Source organism: Dromiciops gliroides, chromosome 1 (assembly GCF_019393635.1).
Source record: "Dromiciops gliroides isolate mDroGli1 chromosome 1, mDroGli1.pri, whole genome shotgun sequence".
In the NCBI taxonomy this organism is placed as follows: Eukaryota; Metazoa; Chordata; class Mammalia; order Microbiotheria; family Microbiotheriidae; genus Dromiciops; species Dromiciops gliroides.
This window is the reverse complement of record NC_057861.1, coordinates 513663135-513677302: the sequence shown is the minus strand read 5'-3', so window position 1 is coordinate 513677302 and position 14168 is coordinate 513663135. Positions and strand designations below refer to the sequence as shown.

Below are 14168 nucleotides of genomic sequence, written 5' to 3'. Positions count from 1 at the left end.
GAGCTTTATACAGTACATGTTTATAGGTGTAAGGACAAAGTGTCTCAAAACAGTGGAATCTATGACTTATTTGTAGATTACTTAAACAATGAAGCCATCTAACATTTCAGATTAAACAATTACATCCTTTCAGCAACTCCCTAAAAGGAAAGTGACCAAGGACTCACAGTCTTAACAGAACAAGGGTTGGAGGAAAGAGGGTATTATTTGTGCCAAAAGAAAATCACCAAGTAGTCTAATTGCATTTATCCATTTTATTTTTGAAAGAAAAAACAAAAAACAACATAGAATCATATGGCAAATTTGGTATTGTAGAGTTTAAAATTTTTAAATGCTTTTCTCCAGAAAGGTAGAAATCCACCGTCAGAGCTGTCTGTTCTACACACATTATAAACATGTTCAAGATCATTGTTGTTTTCTGCTTGACTGAATTAAAGCAATATTTAGTGTCTTGATACTCTTTATACATCACACTATAATGGATAGAGCCCTGCTTGTGGAATCAGAGACTCTGGCTTTGAGTCCTGGCTGTTATAATACTTACTAGCTTTGTGACCTTAGTGAAGTTGTTTTGGTTCTCCGAACCTAATATATGAGATGAGGGTGTAAAACTAGGTGATCTTGAAAGATCTTTCCCACTCCAAAGTATGTGATCCTAGATATTTTACTACCCAATGTACCTGAAGTAGTAGCTGTAGTTTCCCCCCAGAACTGAATACTAAGCTTTTCTCTTGTCATTCACCCACTATATGCATTTGAAAGCCATTTTTGTAAAAAGGTAAAGGGTTTATGTAGTCAGTGGTGCCAACTGACACAGACTCTATTGAACCACACACTTTTTAAAGTAACTATATCTCATATAGCTCATCTTATACTGGGAAAATATGCCTACTGTGACTTGTTCACACATCTTTGATCACATCTTCAGTTTGTTCATGCTCAAGTTCACTTTAATAATTTAATAAACAATGTTCTTGTTTTCATTGCTATTTCATGAATGATGCTAGCAGATGTAACTATGGAAGTACAAGGACCTTCTCCTGTCTCTCTTCCTTCTTTGTGTACCTGAAATGGGCATTTGTTAGGACCTAGGTATGGATCCCAACTCTATCACTTACTACCTCTCACTCTGGGCAATTCCATTTCTGAACTTCATTTTTCTCATCTGTAAAAAGAAAAAATGATGGAATTGTATAAGATAATTTCTAAGGGTCTTATCTAGCTTTAAACCCTAAGAACCCAAGATTTATTCAAATTAAATTTCTTTCTTCTCCTCTCTGGGTTCTGCTCTTGACTCTAAACTTTTTCTGATTTGCCACAAAAGACTCCTCATTTTTGAAGCTCACCTCACCCCTGGACTTCTCAGCCTGGAAGTTTTCTCCACCCCAGTACCCCTTCCTCTGATTGGTTGGTTCCTCCCAGAACTTCCATTAGAAGGAAAATAGCCAGACCAGACTAGTCTTCATTCCTTTCCAGATTCCACTTCTGGTTCTCCAGATTTTCTCTACCATGCCCCCAAATGAGTACCTTCTCCTCTGTTTCTCCCCCATGCCCATCTTTTCAGCTCCCCCTTTTAAAAAATGTTTTCTTCTCCCATTAGAATGTAAATTCTATGAGGGCAAAAACTCTGCTAATATTTGTCTTCCCTGTGCTGAGTATAATGCCTGGAAAATGTAAGGGCTTAAAAGTTTTTAAACTTGTTAACCTGAGTTTCAGTGGGATTTTAAAATGGGAGTTTAACATGAGGTATACATTCTTGTACATAAAATAATAAAATAAGGAAGGTCAGAGCTGAATAAGATCTTACAGATAATTTAATCCTATGCCCTCATTTTACAGATGATCTTGATGCCCAAAGAATGCCTTGCCCAAGACCCTAGCAGAGGATTTTAAATTGAAAGGGATCTTAGATGACTTAATAAGCAAGGTATAGAAGGAGGACTAGAACTCAGGTCTCCTGACACTAGCCTGAAGATTTCCTTGATACTATAGCTTCATTTCCCTCTCACCACCTCCCCAGATAGCTCCCTCCCTTGAGTAATTGTCAGCAATTAAAGCATCTTGTAGAGGGATGAGCACTGAATTGGATGGTAAGAGATCTGTTTCTAGTTCCATCTCTGCTATTACATACTGTTTGATATTGGGAAAGTATTATCACTTCTCTTCACCACAATATCCTCATCTCTAAAACGGATTGGTTCTCCCTAGCTTTAAAATGCTACAAATCTATGAGTATTCCAGTGGGTTTTGTTTTGTTTTGTTTTCCAAATGCAGGAAAACATTTTTCAATTCTCTCCACAGTATTCACAGGGCATGTACTGTGCTAGCAGAAGCAGGTAAAGCCATTTATGTGGTCTGGACAATGACTCATTGTGATAAGAGAAAGTGAATAGTTGCCAAGGGAAAGAATGCACCCTTGATCACAGGTGAAAGAATAGGTTAAGCTTCTCTCCTTTCCTTTGCCTGACTGTGGGGCCAAAGTGGGGGGGAAAGCAGGGTGAATGAAAGACAGCAAGTGGCTCCACACCAGAATGAGTCAAACTTAGAGACACCAAAGTCTGATTTCATTCCCAAAGTCCCTAGGGCTCTTTCTTCCTTCTGTCCCAGAAAGTGTCCTATGTGCTAGGAGTAGCCCTTATAGAGGAGAGAGTCTCAGGCCTGAGATGTTCCTGAGAATGTATTCCTGAGATAGGAGTTGCCTCCTACCCTCCAACCTGTCACTTTTTTTTTTTTTGGCATGGCAATGAGGGTTAAGTGACTTGCCCAGGGTCACACAGCTAGTGTCAAGAGTCTGAGGCCACATTTGAACTCAAGTCCTCCTGAATCCAGGACCAGTGCTTATCCACAGTGCCACCTAGCTGCCCTAACCTGTCACTTCTAAAAGCTCTGAGGCTTTGTATTTGTATTGACTTCTATACCTTTGGCTCACATTCAGTTCCCTCTAGGCCATAGCCAGCTTATATCCCTTTGAGGTTCCTGTGGCTGCTACTAAATTGCCCGATGAGCTCACATGACCTATTTCTAACAGAAATACATGTAAAGCCAGAGGGTGAACTGCCTCTTCCCAAGCAGAAAGAAGTCTCTCTCCTCCTTAGCACTGAGAAACTTGTACAGTACTGACCACATTCAAGCCCCATCATTCCTTGTCTGTGAGCACACTCTGTCCTGCCTTGATAATGATGTTAATGACTACTCAAGTCGATATTATCAGAGAAATCCTGGGATATGTCCCAACCCAACAACTACATATACTAAGAGAGGGAAATTAAAGTTTGCTCAGCACCAATTAAAAGGGTCATGGCATTTTTATTTTTTTATTTTAATTTTAATTAATTTTCTTGTGGGGCAATGAGGGTTGCCCAAGGTCACACAGCTAGTGTCAAGTGTCTGAGGCTGGATTTGAACTCAGGTGGTCATGGCATTTTTGGATGCCTAAAATACTATTGAGAGGTAGCAGGACGCAGTGGCTAGAGTGTGCCTCTGACACACATTATCCATATGATCATGGACATATCATTTAATCTCTCAGTGCCCCTAGGCAACTCTACAGCTGTTTCCACAACAGGAGTACCCCCAAACAGATGAAATCACAGACCTGGACTAACAATAACAATAATGGTAATAAGCTCAGTGCCAGTAAAAGTTTAGCTCACTCCCAAAGTCCCAAGTACTTTAACCTGTCTGTTTTGTATCATCAATAGGAAATAATCTTCAGAACTGTTAACTGTACTTTTCCCAGATGATCTGATTTGAATTCCTGGAGGTACCATCCACTGTATGAGAAATTCTTTTATTCGTGAGACCCATCTCTCATCCGTCTGTCTGTCTGGTTTAAACAATGAAGCCAAAAGAAAATGTCTCTCCTCCCCTTTTTCTATCTCACTTCCTCCCTCATCTTTGTCTCTGTGTCTATGTCTGTGTCTGTGTGTCTCTGTCTCTCTCATTTCACCCCTTTCTCCCTCTCCCTTTTCCTTTTTTCTCTCCCTCTTTTTCTTCTCCTCTCCTCTCTCCTCTTTTCCCTCCCCACCCCAATTAATTGGGAGGAGGTGCAGGCAAACTGTTTCCTCTTAGTAAAATGCTGTTGCATTGTTTTGATACCCTGCCAACAATTGTACATTGATGTCATTACAGTTGGTTGCTTGGTTCCAGATTTCAATACATAATACACTTTGAGACTCTCTTCCTTAAAACCACTGGTAAGGTAGGACCTCCAGGCTGGGCTGTGCCATTGCGGCATTAACTCAGCCAGACTGAGGGTTCTCCTTCTGTAAAAATTCACACAAAACTCATCCCTTTCAGCTGTTTCAAAGACTCTCACACTTTAGAATCAAGCATTGTGTTTGAATATATGTTGGGAGTAAAGTGCCTTAGATTCTTTCCATTTTTCCAAGTGTCCTAAGAGGACTGAGCCAGAGCAGATGTGTTTTGTTCCTGCTTTTTGCTTCTTTGACCAGGCAGGATGCAGCATAAACCTTTGAAATATCAAACAACATAATCTAGCCCTATGAACATTTACTTGATTCTAATGGCCAGTAACTGGGGCAGCTAGGTGGTACAGTGGATAGATCACTGGCCTTGGAGTCAGAAGGACCTGAGTTCAAATCTGACCTCAGACACTTGACACTTACTAGCTGTGTCACCCTGGGCAAGTTACTTAACCCCAATTGCCTCATCAAAAGAAAGAAAGAAAGAAACAAACAAACAAACAAAGAAAATGGCCAGCAATACATATACAGCCAATTCATTAGAGGTAGAAGGAATCTTTAAGATCGCTTAATCCTTTCCCATCATTTTACAGATGAAAAAAGTAAGACCCAGAATTAAGTGATATGCTCAAGGTCACACAGGTATTAAATGGCAGAGCCAGGATTTGAAGGTTAGATCCCTAATTTGATATAATTACTAAATATTATATATAGACTTCTAACATTTGTCATAGCCTTCAACTATGGCATTTGTCAAATTCTACTGATGCTGTGCTTTAGGCACACAAGTGATTAACATAAATCAAAGCTACTTACTACTCCTCCGTTCCCATCCCCCCCCAAAAAAATACAAATGAAGATGTTATCTTAAGCTAGGTCCCAGACTGCCAATATAGTTCCATGATGCAAAAAAATAAGGTTAAGAATGCAGAGCTAGGGTATTGCAGGGATAGGGACTGGACCTGGGATTCCCATGCTCTAGGGAACTTTCAGGATCAGGAACTCCCTCTATCAATGCTGGTCAGTAGAGTCTCTGCAACTTATAGATTTATAGAGTTGCCTAGAACACTAAGAAGTTGCTTGCCTTGCCCAGGGTCAAATAGCAATGCCTAGATGTTAGGGGCAAGTATTGAACTGCAGTTCTTCCTGGCCAGCTCTCTAACCATTCTTTTTGGAAGGGATAGTAAGAAATTTTTTAAAATAGTTACTTTGTCCTGTTACTTATTAATGGATCTATCTAGAATGGTTGGCCTCATTCTCCTGGCCTGCTTCATCATAGAAGGAAGAGATGTGGGTGAGACTGGCAGGATAGCTACAGCTGTCTCTATTTTGGTATTGTTTATACTATGGAAGATCAAGAATGTGGAGTCTACTGAACATCAGTTGATCTAAAGTGGCCCTGGAAGGGAGATATACAATAAACAAAGGCACAGAGCAAGAAGCCTGGAGCTGAAGAGAACTGGAGTTGCTTGGGGGAGCAGGTTTCCTGCGGTGGGCTCCTGGAAGGGCCTGGACCCTTCCCAAGTTAACTCTACTTCTTTGTATGTGTGTGTGTGTGTGGGGGGGGGTGCATGTGTGTGTATGTGTGTGTTCTCATTGTGCATGTGTGACTTCAGGAGTTATGAAAGTTTCACAATTTGCAGTCTGTGTATGATCCATGGGTGGGGAGGCATACAGCTTCTTGGAAAGGCTGTTGGAGCTCAATAACGAAATACCTATAAACCACAATGAGGGAGTTGGGAGCTCTGATGAGGTTGATTTCTGTTAGAAGGAAGGGGGTAATCTCCACCCTTTTCTGACACAGGGGTATTGGATAATCTCCTAAACCTTGAGGGAGGTACTTATTCTATGATTTCTTTGTGATTGTACTTGATGGAAAAGGCCTTTGCTCCCCAGCTGACTATTGGACAGAGGGTGAGTAAAAATTGGACACAATACTTGAAATTCACAACTCCATCTGAATACCTCTTCTGTTCAATTAACATTTGTTCTTGGACCCAAAAAGGGGAAAGTAGCATAATAATTCAGGAAAACAGAGGTTAGGAAAGAAGGGGAATCCAAGCTTCATGAGGACTGGGAAATAGCTTCTAGAAGCACTGGAACCCCACCACTGCCCACGCAGCTCTTTTCAGCTGAATAAGGACCTTCACTCATGAGGTAAAGTCTTGTTCATGAAAAAGTCAATGGAGGAAATGACAGGTATCGATTTCCATGTTTCCTGTGGAAGCTAAGGCCAGCACTATGCTTGCTGAATAACAACACCTTTGTAATGTTGAATGACACTGTGGGGAAATATATCCCCAAAACATCCCTGTGCCAGGGACTATCACTGACTAAGCTATCAATTGAGAGCAAAAAATAAGGGAATATTCATGGTAGATTGGCAAAAATTATTAATGAATGGGGCTATGCCTTGATGGGCTTTAACCATGCTTCTCCTCTACCTCTCCTAATTCCCTTTATCAGCTACTTTATTAGCCTCTGAACCTGTTATCCCAACTACTTTATCTCTCATTTACTTCCCCTTCCCACCCTCACTTTCAAATGGGATTAAGTTCTGTAACACTTTGGTTGAGAGAGAAGGCTTTACTTGGCTGGTTTGGGTTTACAGGACCGCTGGTGGACGGCTAGTCTGTCTGGCAGGAAAGTACGCCCACAGTTATCACATGGAACCAACTGGCTCTGGGCACTTTCCCAGGCAGCTTCATTTATAGCATCCAGATCATAGTAGCCTTTGGCTGAAAAGTCAAAAAGGGGAAAGGGGGTGGGGGGGGGGGAGAAAACAGGATCAGTTTTCATTCTGGAGAATCATATTCAAATCTTTATGGAAAATATTTTCAGGAAATACCTGTTGACTGAGCCTTTTTTAACAAAAACATATTGCTTTTGCAAAATGTCCCAAGGGCTGAGTAAAGCTAACTATGGACCAGAGAACTTACTCTGCTGCCTGAAAGAAAGGGGGAAAGCCTGTAATAATCATTCTTGGCTTTAATAATTAATGTCTCTCTTTAAAAAGAAAATCACCATCATCATGCTGCAAATATTGCTTTCTGTACCACTTTCAGAAGATACTTAATAAACTTTGATGAGCTCACTAAAGGAGAGGAGCATACCTCTTTAGGCTTCTCCCCTGTCAGCATTTTGAGGAAACAAGCATTTCCAGCTGAGTCAGTTTCTCATCTTAAAATCTTAGCTCTTTTTACCCTGAAAGTTGGTTTTCCTAAGTTATAATGTGGAGGCATTCCAAGCAGAACAGCTAAGCTACTAAAATAGACTATTTCCTTAAATGCATATTCACACATATCATCTAGATCATATAATCTTCATTAGTGGGACATAGAAAAATGCACATAGCTTTATTTTTTAAAAAGGTGTGGAATTTTGCCTTAGCAAAAGGACCTTAAAAAAGAAGAGCTTAAAGGCAACAATCGACTATCTTGGAACTGTAAGCAAATGGCCACTTTTAAACACATTTTTAACATGGAATTATATATATATATATAGTGTTAGTTTCTGTCTCAGAAATAGAATACATCTCTTCATTAAAGCTTCAGATCACCTAAAGATGATTCATATCTAGTCATTCATATGAGCACAGAAAGTGTTAGATCTCTTAATATCTCTGTTCCCAATGAGCAAGTAGGGAAGCACAATATTGTTTCTCTCTCTTGGCTGAAGCAAGTGCCTCATTCTGTGCAGAAAAAGAATATGTTTTCTGAGTACCTTGAAAAGCCTCTTGGAAAAAAAATGGAGCTAACTTTCTTTTTGCCCAGATCAGTTTTGGGGTTTTTTTTTTTTTGTTTGTTTTTTGTTTGTTTTTTTAGTGAGGCAATGGGGGTTAAGTGACTTGCCCAGGGTCACACAGCTAGTAAGTGTTAAGTGTCTGAGGCCGGATTTGAACTCAGGTACTCCTGACTCCAGGGCTCTATCCACTGCACCACGTAGCTGCCCCCTGCCCAGATTAGTTTTAACCCAAACACAAAACATCCTTTAACCAGCATAATCATTTTTGTTCAGTGATACTATATGGAAGCATCACTGAAAAGGGTTTACATAATTTTGGAAAAGACTTTGCATATATCTAACAGATTGAGACCATGTGTCTGGTTGGCACTGGGTGAAGGGACTACAACAACTTTAAGACTGAAGTCAAAGTGGTAGGGATTCATAGAATAAAGGTTCTTTGATTAAGAGGAAGGGGTGTCAGCGGTGATAGAAATGGGGCAGCACAGATCGAGGGGGAAACTAAGAGAAATGCAGTCATAATGACCTCTCTGTCCAACCAGCATGCAAATGATTTCACAGTGATCCATCCTGGCTTACAGAGTAAATTATTTCCATCCCAACTCCCAGAGACATGAAAGTTTTGCTCATGCAGAGAAGGGGATGTAGAGTGGTGAGCAGAGAGGAAGAAACAAATTTAGGAAAAGAAGACTGCTAAGTGTGATGGTGCTCAGCAGTCTAAACAGGCTCCATGTGTATACAAATGCTTTCATCTTTTGTTCTTTTTGCCTTCTTTTATACACACACCTGGCAACTAATTGGTGCAGTGGATAGAGCACTGGGCTTGGAATCAGTAATACTCATCTTGAATTCCAATCTGGCCTCAGACACTCACTTGTTGTGTGACCCTCGGCAAGTCATTTAACCCTGTTTGCCTCAATTCCTCATCTGGAAAATGAGCTGAAGAAAGAAATGGCAAATCACTCCAGTAACTTTGCCAAGAAAATTCCAAATGGACTCATAAAGAGTTGGATGAGACAGAAAAGACTCAGAGTGTAACAGCAAAACACACTCACACACACACACACACATAAGCATATATACAAACACATATACATACTTCAGACTGTATATATATGTGTGTGTGTGTGTGTGTGTGTGTGTGTGTGTTTGTCTTCTAGGAAGAGACTATGCATAATTTTTGCCTGGCAATATCTACCATCCTATCATGAGCTCCAGAGGGGACTATAAAACTCTCTGCACCATTCCTGGAAAGGGGTTTGAGGAATTAGTCCAGCCCCTACATCAAACTAAGAGTTAGACAGAGTTATCTCCTTAGAAAAGTACTATGAGACAATTCTGTGCTTGTACTAAAGTGCCACTTTAGATAAACATGAAACTCTCTGTGAGCACTAAGGTATATCCTCATGTTTGAAGACATTGCCTTATGGTACCATAACACAAATAGTAACTCCTATTTGTGTAATACTTAAAGATTTATAAAGTACCTTTCTCATCTTATAGGGGGCATAGTATAAGTTTTATTTTCTCCATTTTTCATTTGGGGAAATAGGTTTAGAGGGGCTGCACAGCTAAGGTCTGAGCCAAAGGTCATTTACATTTTAGATGCCACTTTTAAATGCTATATGAAAGATGATCCTTAAGTAAACTCATATAAATCAGGTGATATATATCCCTTTCCTTAGTTTAGCCTTGAGGAGAAAATGTGTTCTTTTTTTTTATGTCAAACTTTTTGAAATTGCAATATGACAGTTTTTCCCCACTTAATAGTGTCCAAGGTTGAAAATATAGTTGATGTTAGAATTATGAACAAATAACAGAAAAGTATGAATAGTATTCTCATATTTTTAGAAAGATGGAAAGAACTCTATTTTCTACATAATACCACTCTTGACTTCCCCAGTAGCTCACCTCCAATGGTTCTGACTTCTGGTTTTTTTGGTTCTGGTCTCCGTAACTCTTTAGGCAACAAATTGTTTTCATTATGCCATTTTTTCAGACACTGTGGCTCATGGATACTGATGGACTTAGTTCCAAATTCACGCCCACAAATGTAGCAAATAATTGTTGGTGGCCGTCTTATCACTAAGGGCTGCAACAAAAAGTTATAATTCAGTTCATGTTTTGAAATTCATTTATCAGTTGTAGTTTTTGTATGTTTTGCCTTACCGTGGCCAAGTAGATTATGCAGCACTTTTCTTTAAGTTACTCTACTTTTAAGTTTTCTAATCTGTTTGGACTTCTCATATAAGGCATTCAAACTGTGAGATTTCGATTCATTCTAAGGTTAATGACAAAAAACACTGCTCCAAAAAGCTTTTGAGGGGGTTTTCATTTATGTCCATGACCAGTTTAGTTTGAAGTACCCCAGTTTTGACAAGAACCTTATTTGCTTAGAAACTAAATAGTTGTGACCATATTCAACTCAATGTACTTGAACAAATATTTGCTAAATGCAGGACAAAAATGCTATGATGTAAGAGGTCATGGATTGATTGTGATTGCAAAATTTAAAAATATATGTATATTTTTCCCAATTGCTTGTAAAGACAATTTTAAACATTCAAATTTTAAAAACTTTTGAGTTCCAAATTTTTTTTACTATCTTTCTCACCTTCCCTGTCCCTAAGATGATAATTTGATATAGATTATATATGTGTGATCATATAAAACTTATTTCCATGTTAGTCATGTTGTGAAAGAAACAAACCAAAAGAAAAAAAAATCATGGAAAAAAAAAGTGAAAAATAGTATGCTTCGATCTGTATTCAGACTCCATCAGACCTTTCTCTGGATATGGATAGCATTTTTCCTTACAAGTCGTTTGGAATTGTTTTGGATCATTGTATTACTGAGAATAGCTAGGCCATTCAGTTGATCATTATACAATATTGCTGTTATTATGTACAATGTTCTCTTGGTTCTGATTACTTCACTTTGCATCAATTCATGTAAGTCTTTCCAGTTTTTTTTTCTGAAATCAACCTGCTCATCATTTATTATAAAACAATAGTATTCCATTATTATCATATATGTGATGTTTAAAATCTAAATTGTGGTTGCTTTAAATTAGAAGCTTTACAACTTGTTTAGTCATTCTCCAATTTATGGGCATCCTCTCATTTTCCATTTTTTGCCACCACAAGAGCTGCTACAAATATTTTTTGTAGGTCCTTTTCCTTTTCTAAAAGATTTCTTTGAGATACAGACCTATTAGTTGTATTGCTGGACCAAAAATTATGAACAGTTTGATTGTCCTTTGAGCATAGTTCCAAATTGCTCTTCAGAATGGTTGAATCAGTCCACAACTCCACTAATAGTACATTAGTGTTCCAGATTTCTCACATCCTTTTCAACAGTTATCATTTTCATTTTTGCCATTTTAGCCAATCTGATACATGTGAGCTGGTATTTCAGAGGTGTTTCAATTTGCATTTCTCTAATCAATAGTGTAATTTTTCATATGGTTTGATGTCTTCATCTAAAAATTGCCTATTCATATCCTTTGACCATTTATCAATTGGGGAATGATGCATATTATTATAAATTTGACTCAGTTCTCTACATATTTGAGAAATGAGGCCTTTATGAAGATACTAGCTGTAAAAATTGTTTCCCAGCTTTCTGCTTTTCTTCTACTCTTGGTTTCAAGGTTTTCCACAAATGAAACCAATGCAACCAAGATTAGAAGAAAAGCAGAGGGGCAGCTAGGTGGTGCAGTGGATAAAGCACTGGCCCTGGATTCAGGAGGGCCTGAGTTCAGAGCTGGCCTCAGACACTTGACACTTACTTGCTGTGTGACCCTGGGCAAGTCACTTAACCCCAATTGCCTCACCAAAAAAAAAAAAATCAACAAAGAAGAAAAGCAGAAAGGTGGGAAGCAATTTTTACAGCATGTGTCTCTTATAAAGGCCTCATTTCTCAAATATATAGAGAAATGGGTCAAATTTATAATATGCAAGGAGTCACATATGCTCAGGGTAACTCACAATTTTAGACTCCAGACTTTGATGCTATCGTTACATTTAAGAACATCTCCACAGCAGAAAACTGTTCCTCTGCTCATGACTTGACTATTAGTCTTGATCACTTCTAAGTTTGACAAATCCTCTTTTCTCTCCTACTGGAACATATTGTTTACTAAGTCTTCCAATTTATAATCACCCTTAAGAGTATGCTTAGAGGGGCAGCTAGGTGGCTCAGTGGATAGAGCACCGGCCCTGGATTCAGGAGTACCTGAGTTCAAATCCGGCCTCAGACACTTAACACTTACTAGCTGTGTGACCTTGGGCAAGTCACTTAACCCCAATTGCCTCACTAAAAACAAAACAAAACAAAACAAAAAGAAACCAAGAGTATGCTTAGAAAGTATCGCCTCTTAATGTAAATATAAGTTCTCTTTAAGACAGAGCTTATTCACACTATGTAAATGATAGACTAGAACATCAGGAAAGGGACTGAAAGAATAGAAAGTATTCATGGATAGTCAGCAGTTTACTAATCCTATGTAACTGGGCCAGCTGATAATAGTGAGCTTTTTAGTGTTGGCAATATAAGAAATAACATGACCTATATTTTTGGTGTGGATTCCTTGGTCATTTGGTCTAAGTATAGATAGTCACAGGATCAAAATAGGAGGAAAGGGTAGGTAAGAAAAAGTAGGTAACTGGTCACTAGAAGTCTTCCTGAATCCTCAGTTTCTTAGGATGAGGCTGAATTGGGCCCATTTGGGTAAACGTTCTAATATGGGAGGTCTAGGTCACCTGGCCCAGAAATATTCTCACTTCAATGGCAGAATATGGTCAATGCCCCTCCCTAAGATTAAATTCAGAAGAGTAGTTTCAAGAACCTTTGATGATTCCACCACAATGGCAGTGAATTCAGAAAGTTGATTTTTGATCTTTATAGATCCTTAGGACAAAGTTTGCTAACAGACCTAAAAACTTTGAGTAATCAACCCAAAGTGCTCAATCCCTTGGTGGGGAATTCCATAGCTCTGTGACAATTTTCCTGACAATTTTTAAAGTTAGCTGGCTTGCTCCAATGAGAGGTCCAAAACTTCATTTGGATCATTCTTAAATAGACAGGGATCCATTGGGGAAATTTTCAGAAGCCCTTTTATATAGGGATCCAGAAGAAATTTATCTGGACTTCCAAGGCTATGGGACAGAGATCTCTGGAGAAGTTTGGGAATGCCTTGTGTAGAAAGGACACATAGAAATTTAATCCAGTTGTTAGTTGTTAGTGGTTCTACATTGAGGGAATCATAGAAGAGTTTTTGCCCAGGACAGTTTGGTTTCTCACCCAAATGGTGAGGGGGTGACTTTCAATTGATGGCAGTTCTCTAATCCTTGTAGGGAGAGAATTTCATGCTCAGGGAACTTTGAAGTGGTCACACTTTCCCTGTGAGAAGGCAATTTTGATTTTCTTTGGGTGGTTTTTTTCTGCCTATGATCTGTTAGAACCTGGTGAAATGATACTTGTTTGTTAAGCTATCACCAAATATTTAGAAGTATGAAAGGATGTTAATGACTGAATTTGATTTTAAGTTGTACCACATAGACTTTCCCCAAGACTTTTTAGTACAAAACATTGGGGAAGGTACGTGAAAAGGATACTGAAGAACATCTACGTCAGAAGCACTCTCCAGTTTTTGGAACTGTGGACTTTGGCAAACACTCCAACAGATTTTCTGAGGATAGCAAATATGAAAGCTGGGGATGAGTATAACGTTAATATGTTATCCTCTGAGACATTAACCAGATGAGATCACTTATTTGGTGAAATCATCAATCTTAGTCAACAAGTTTTTATCAATTATTTGCTATGTGCCAAGCACTGTACTAAGTGCTAGGAATACAAATACAAATAGAAAGAAAGACAATTCTTACTGTCAAGGAGATTCCATTCTAATGGGGAAGACAGTACATAAAAGGGATCTGAAAATTGAGGGAGGGAGGAAGAATGGAGGTACCAGGTTAGGGTAGAGATGATAGAGAATTTTCTATGGAGATGAATTGGAAGTGCAACCTAGAGAGGAATGAAGACATGATTGGCCTTGGCCTCTTTCCTAAAATGGAGGCTCTGGGTGGAACCATTTGAGTAGAGTGAGAGACTAATGGGATGGAGGGTGCAGTCAGTTCTGCTATAATGAGATATATGTCCCCCAAAAGCACCATTCTATGCCAACTAGTATAATGAAAAACTACAGAACTTATG

At 38.9% G+C, this 14168-nt stretch overlaps 1 protein-coding gene across 2 annotated transcripts in view; it reads right to left on the bottom strand.

Moving 5' to 3' along the window:
* Positions 1–302: 302 nt before the first annotated feature.
* LOC122737353 (zinc finger protein 474-like) overlaps positions 303–14168 on the bottom strand; it is a 94708-nt gene continuing 80842 nt past the window's right edge. For both annotated transcript variants that reach the window (XM_043979841.1, XM_043979840.1), the window contains exons 4-5: positions 9861–10041; positions 303–6943 (exon numbers count right to left, since the gene is read on the bottom strand). In XM_043979841.1, the coding sequence (XP_043835776.1) occupies positions 6792–6943; positions 9861–10041 (333 nt within the window). In that variant the 3' untranslated portion in view covers positions 303–6791. The remainder of the gene's footprint in view (positions 6944–9860; positions 10042–14168) is intronic.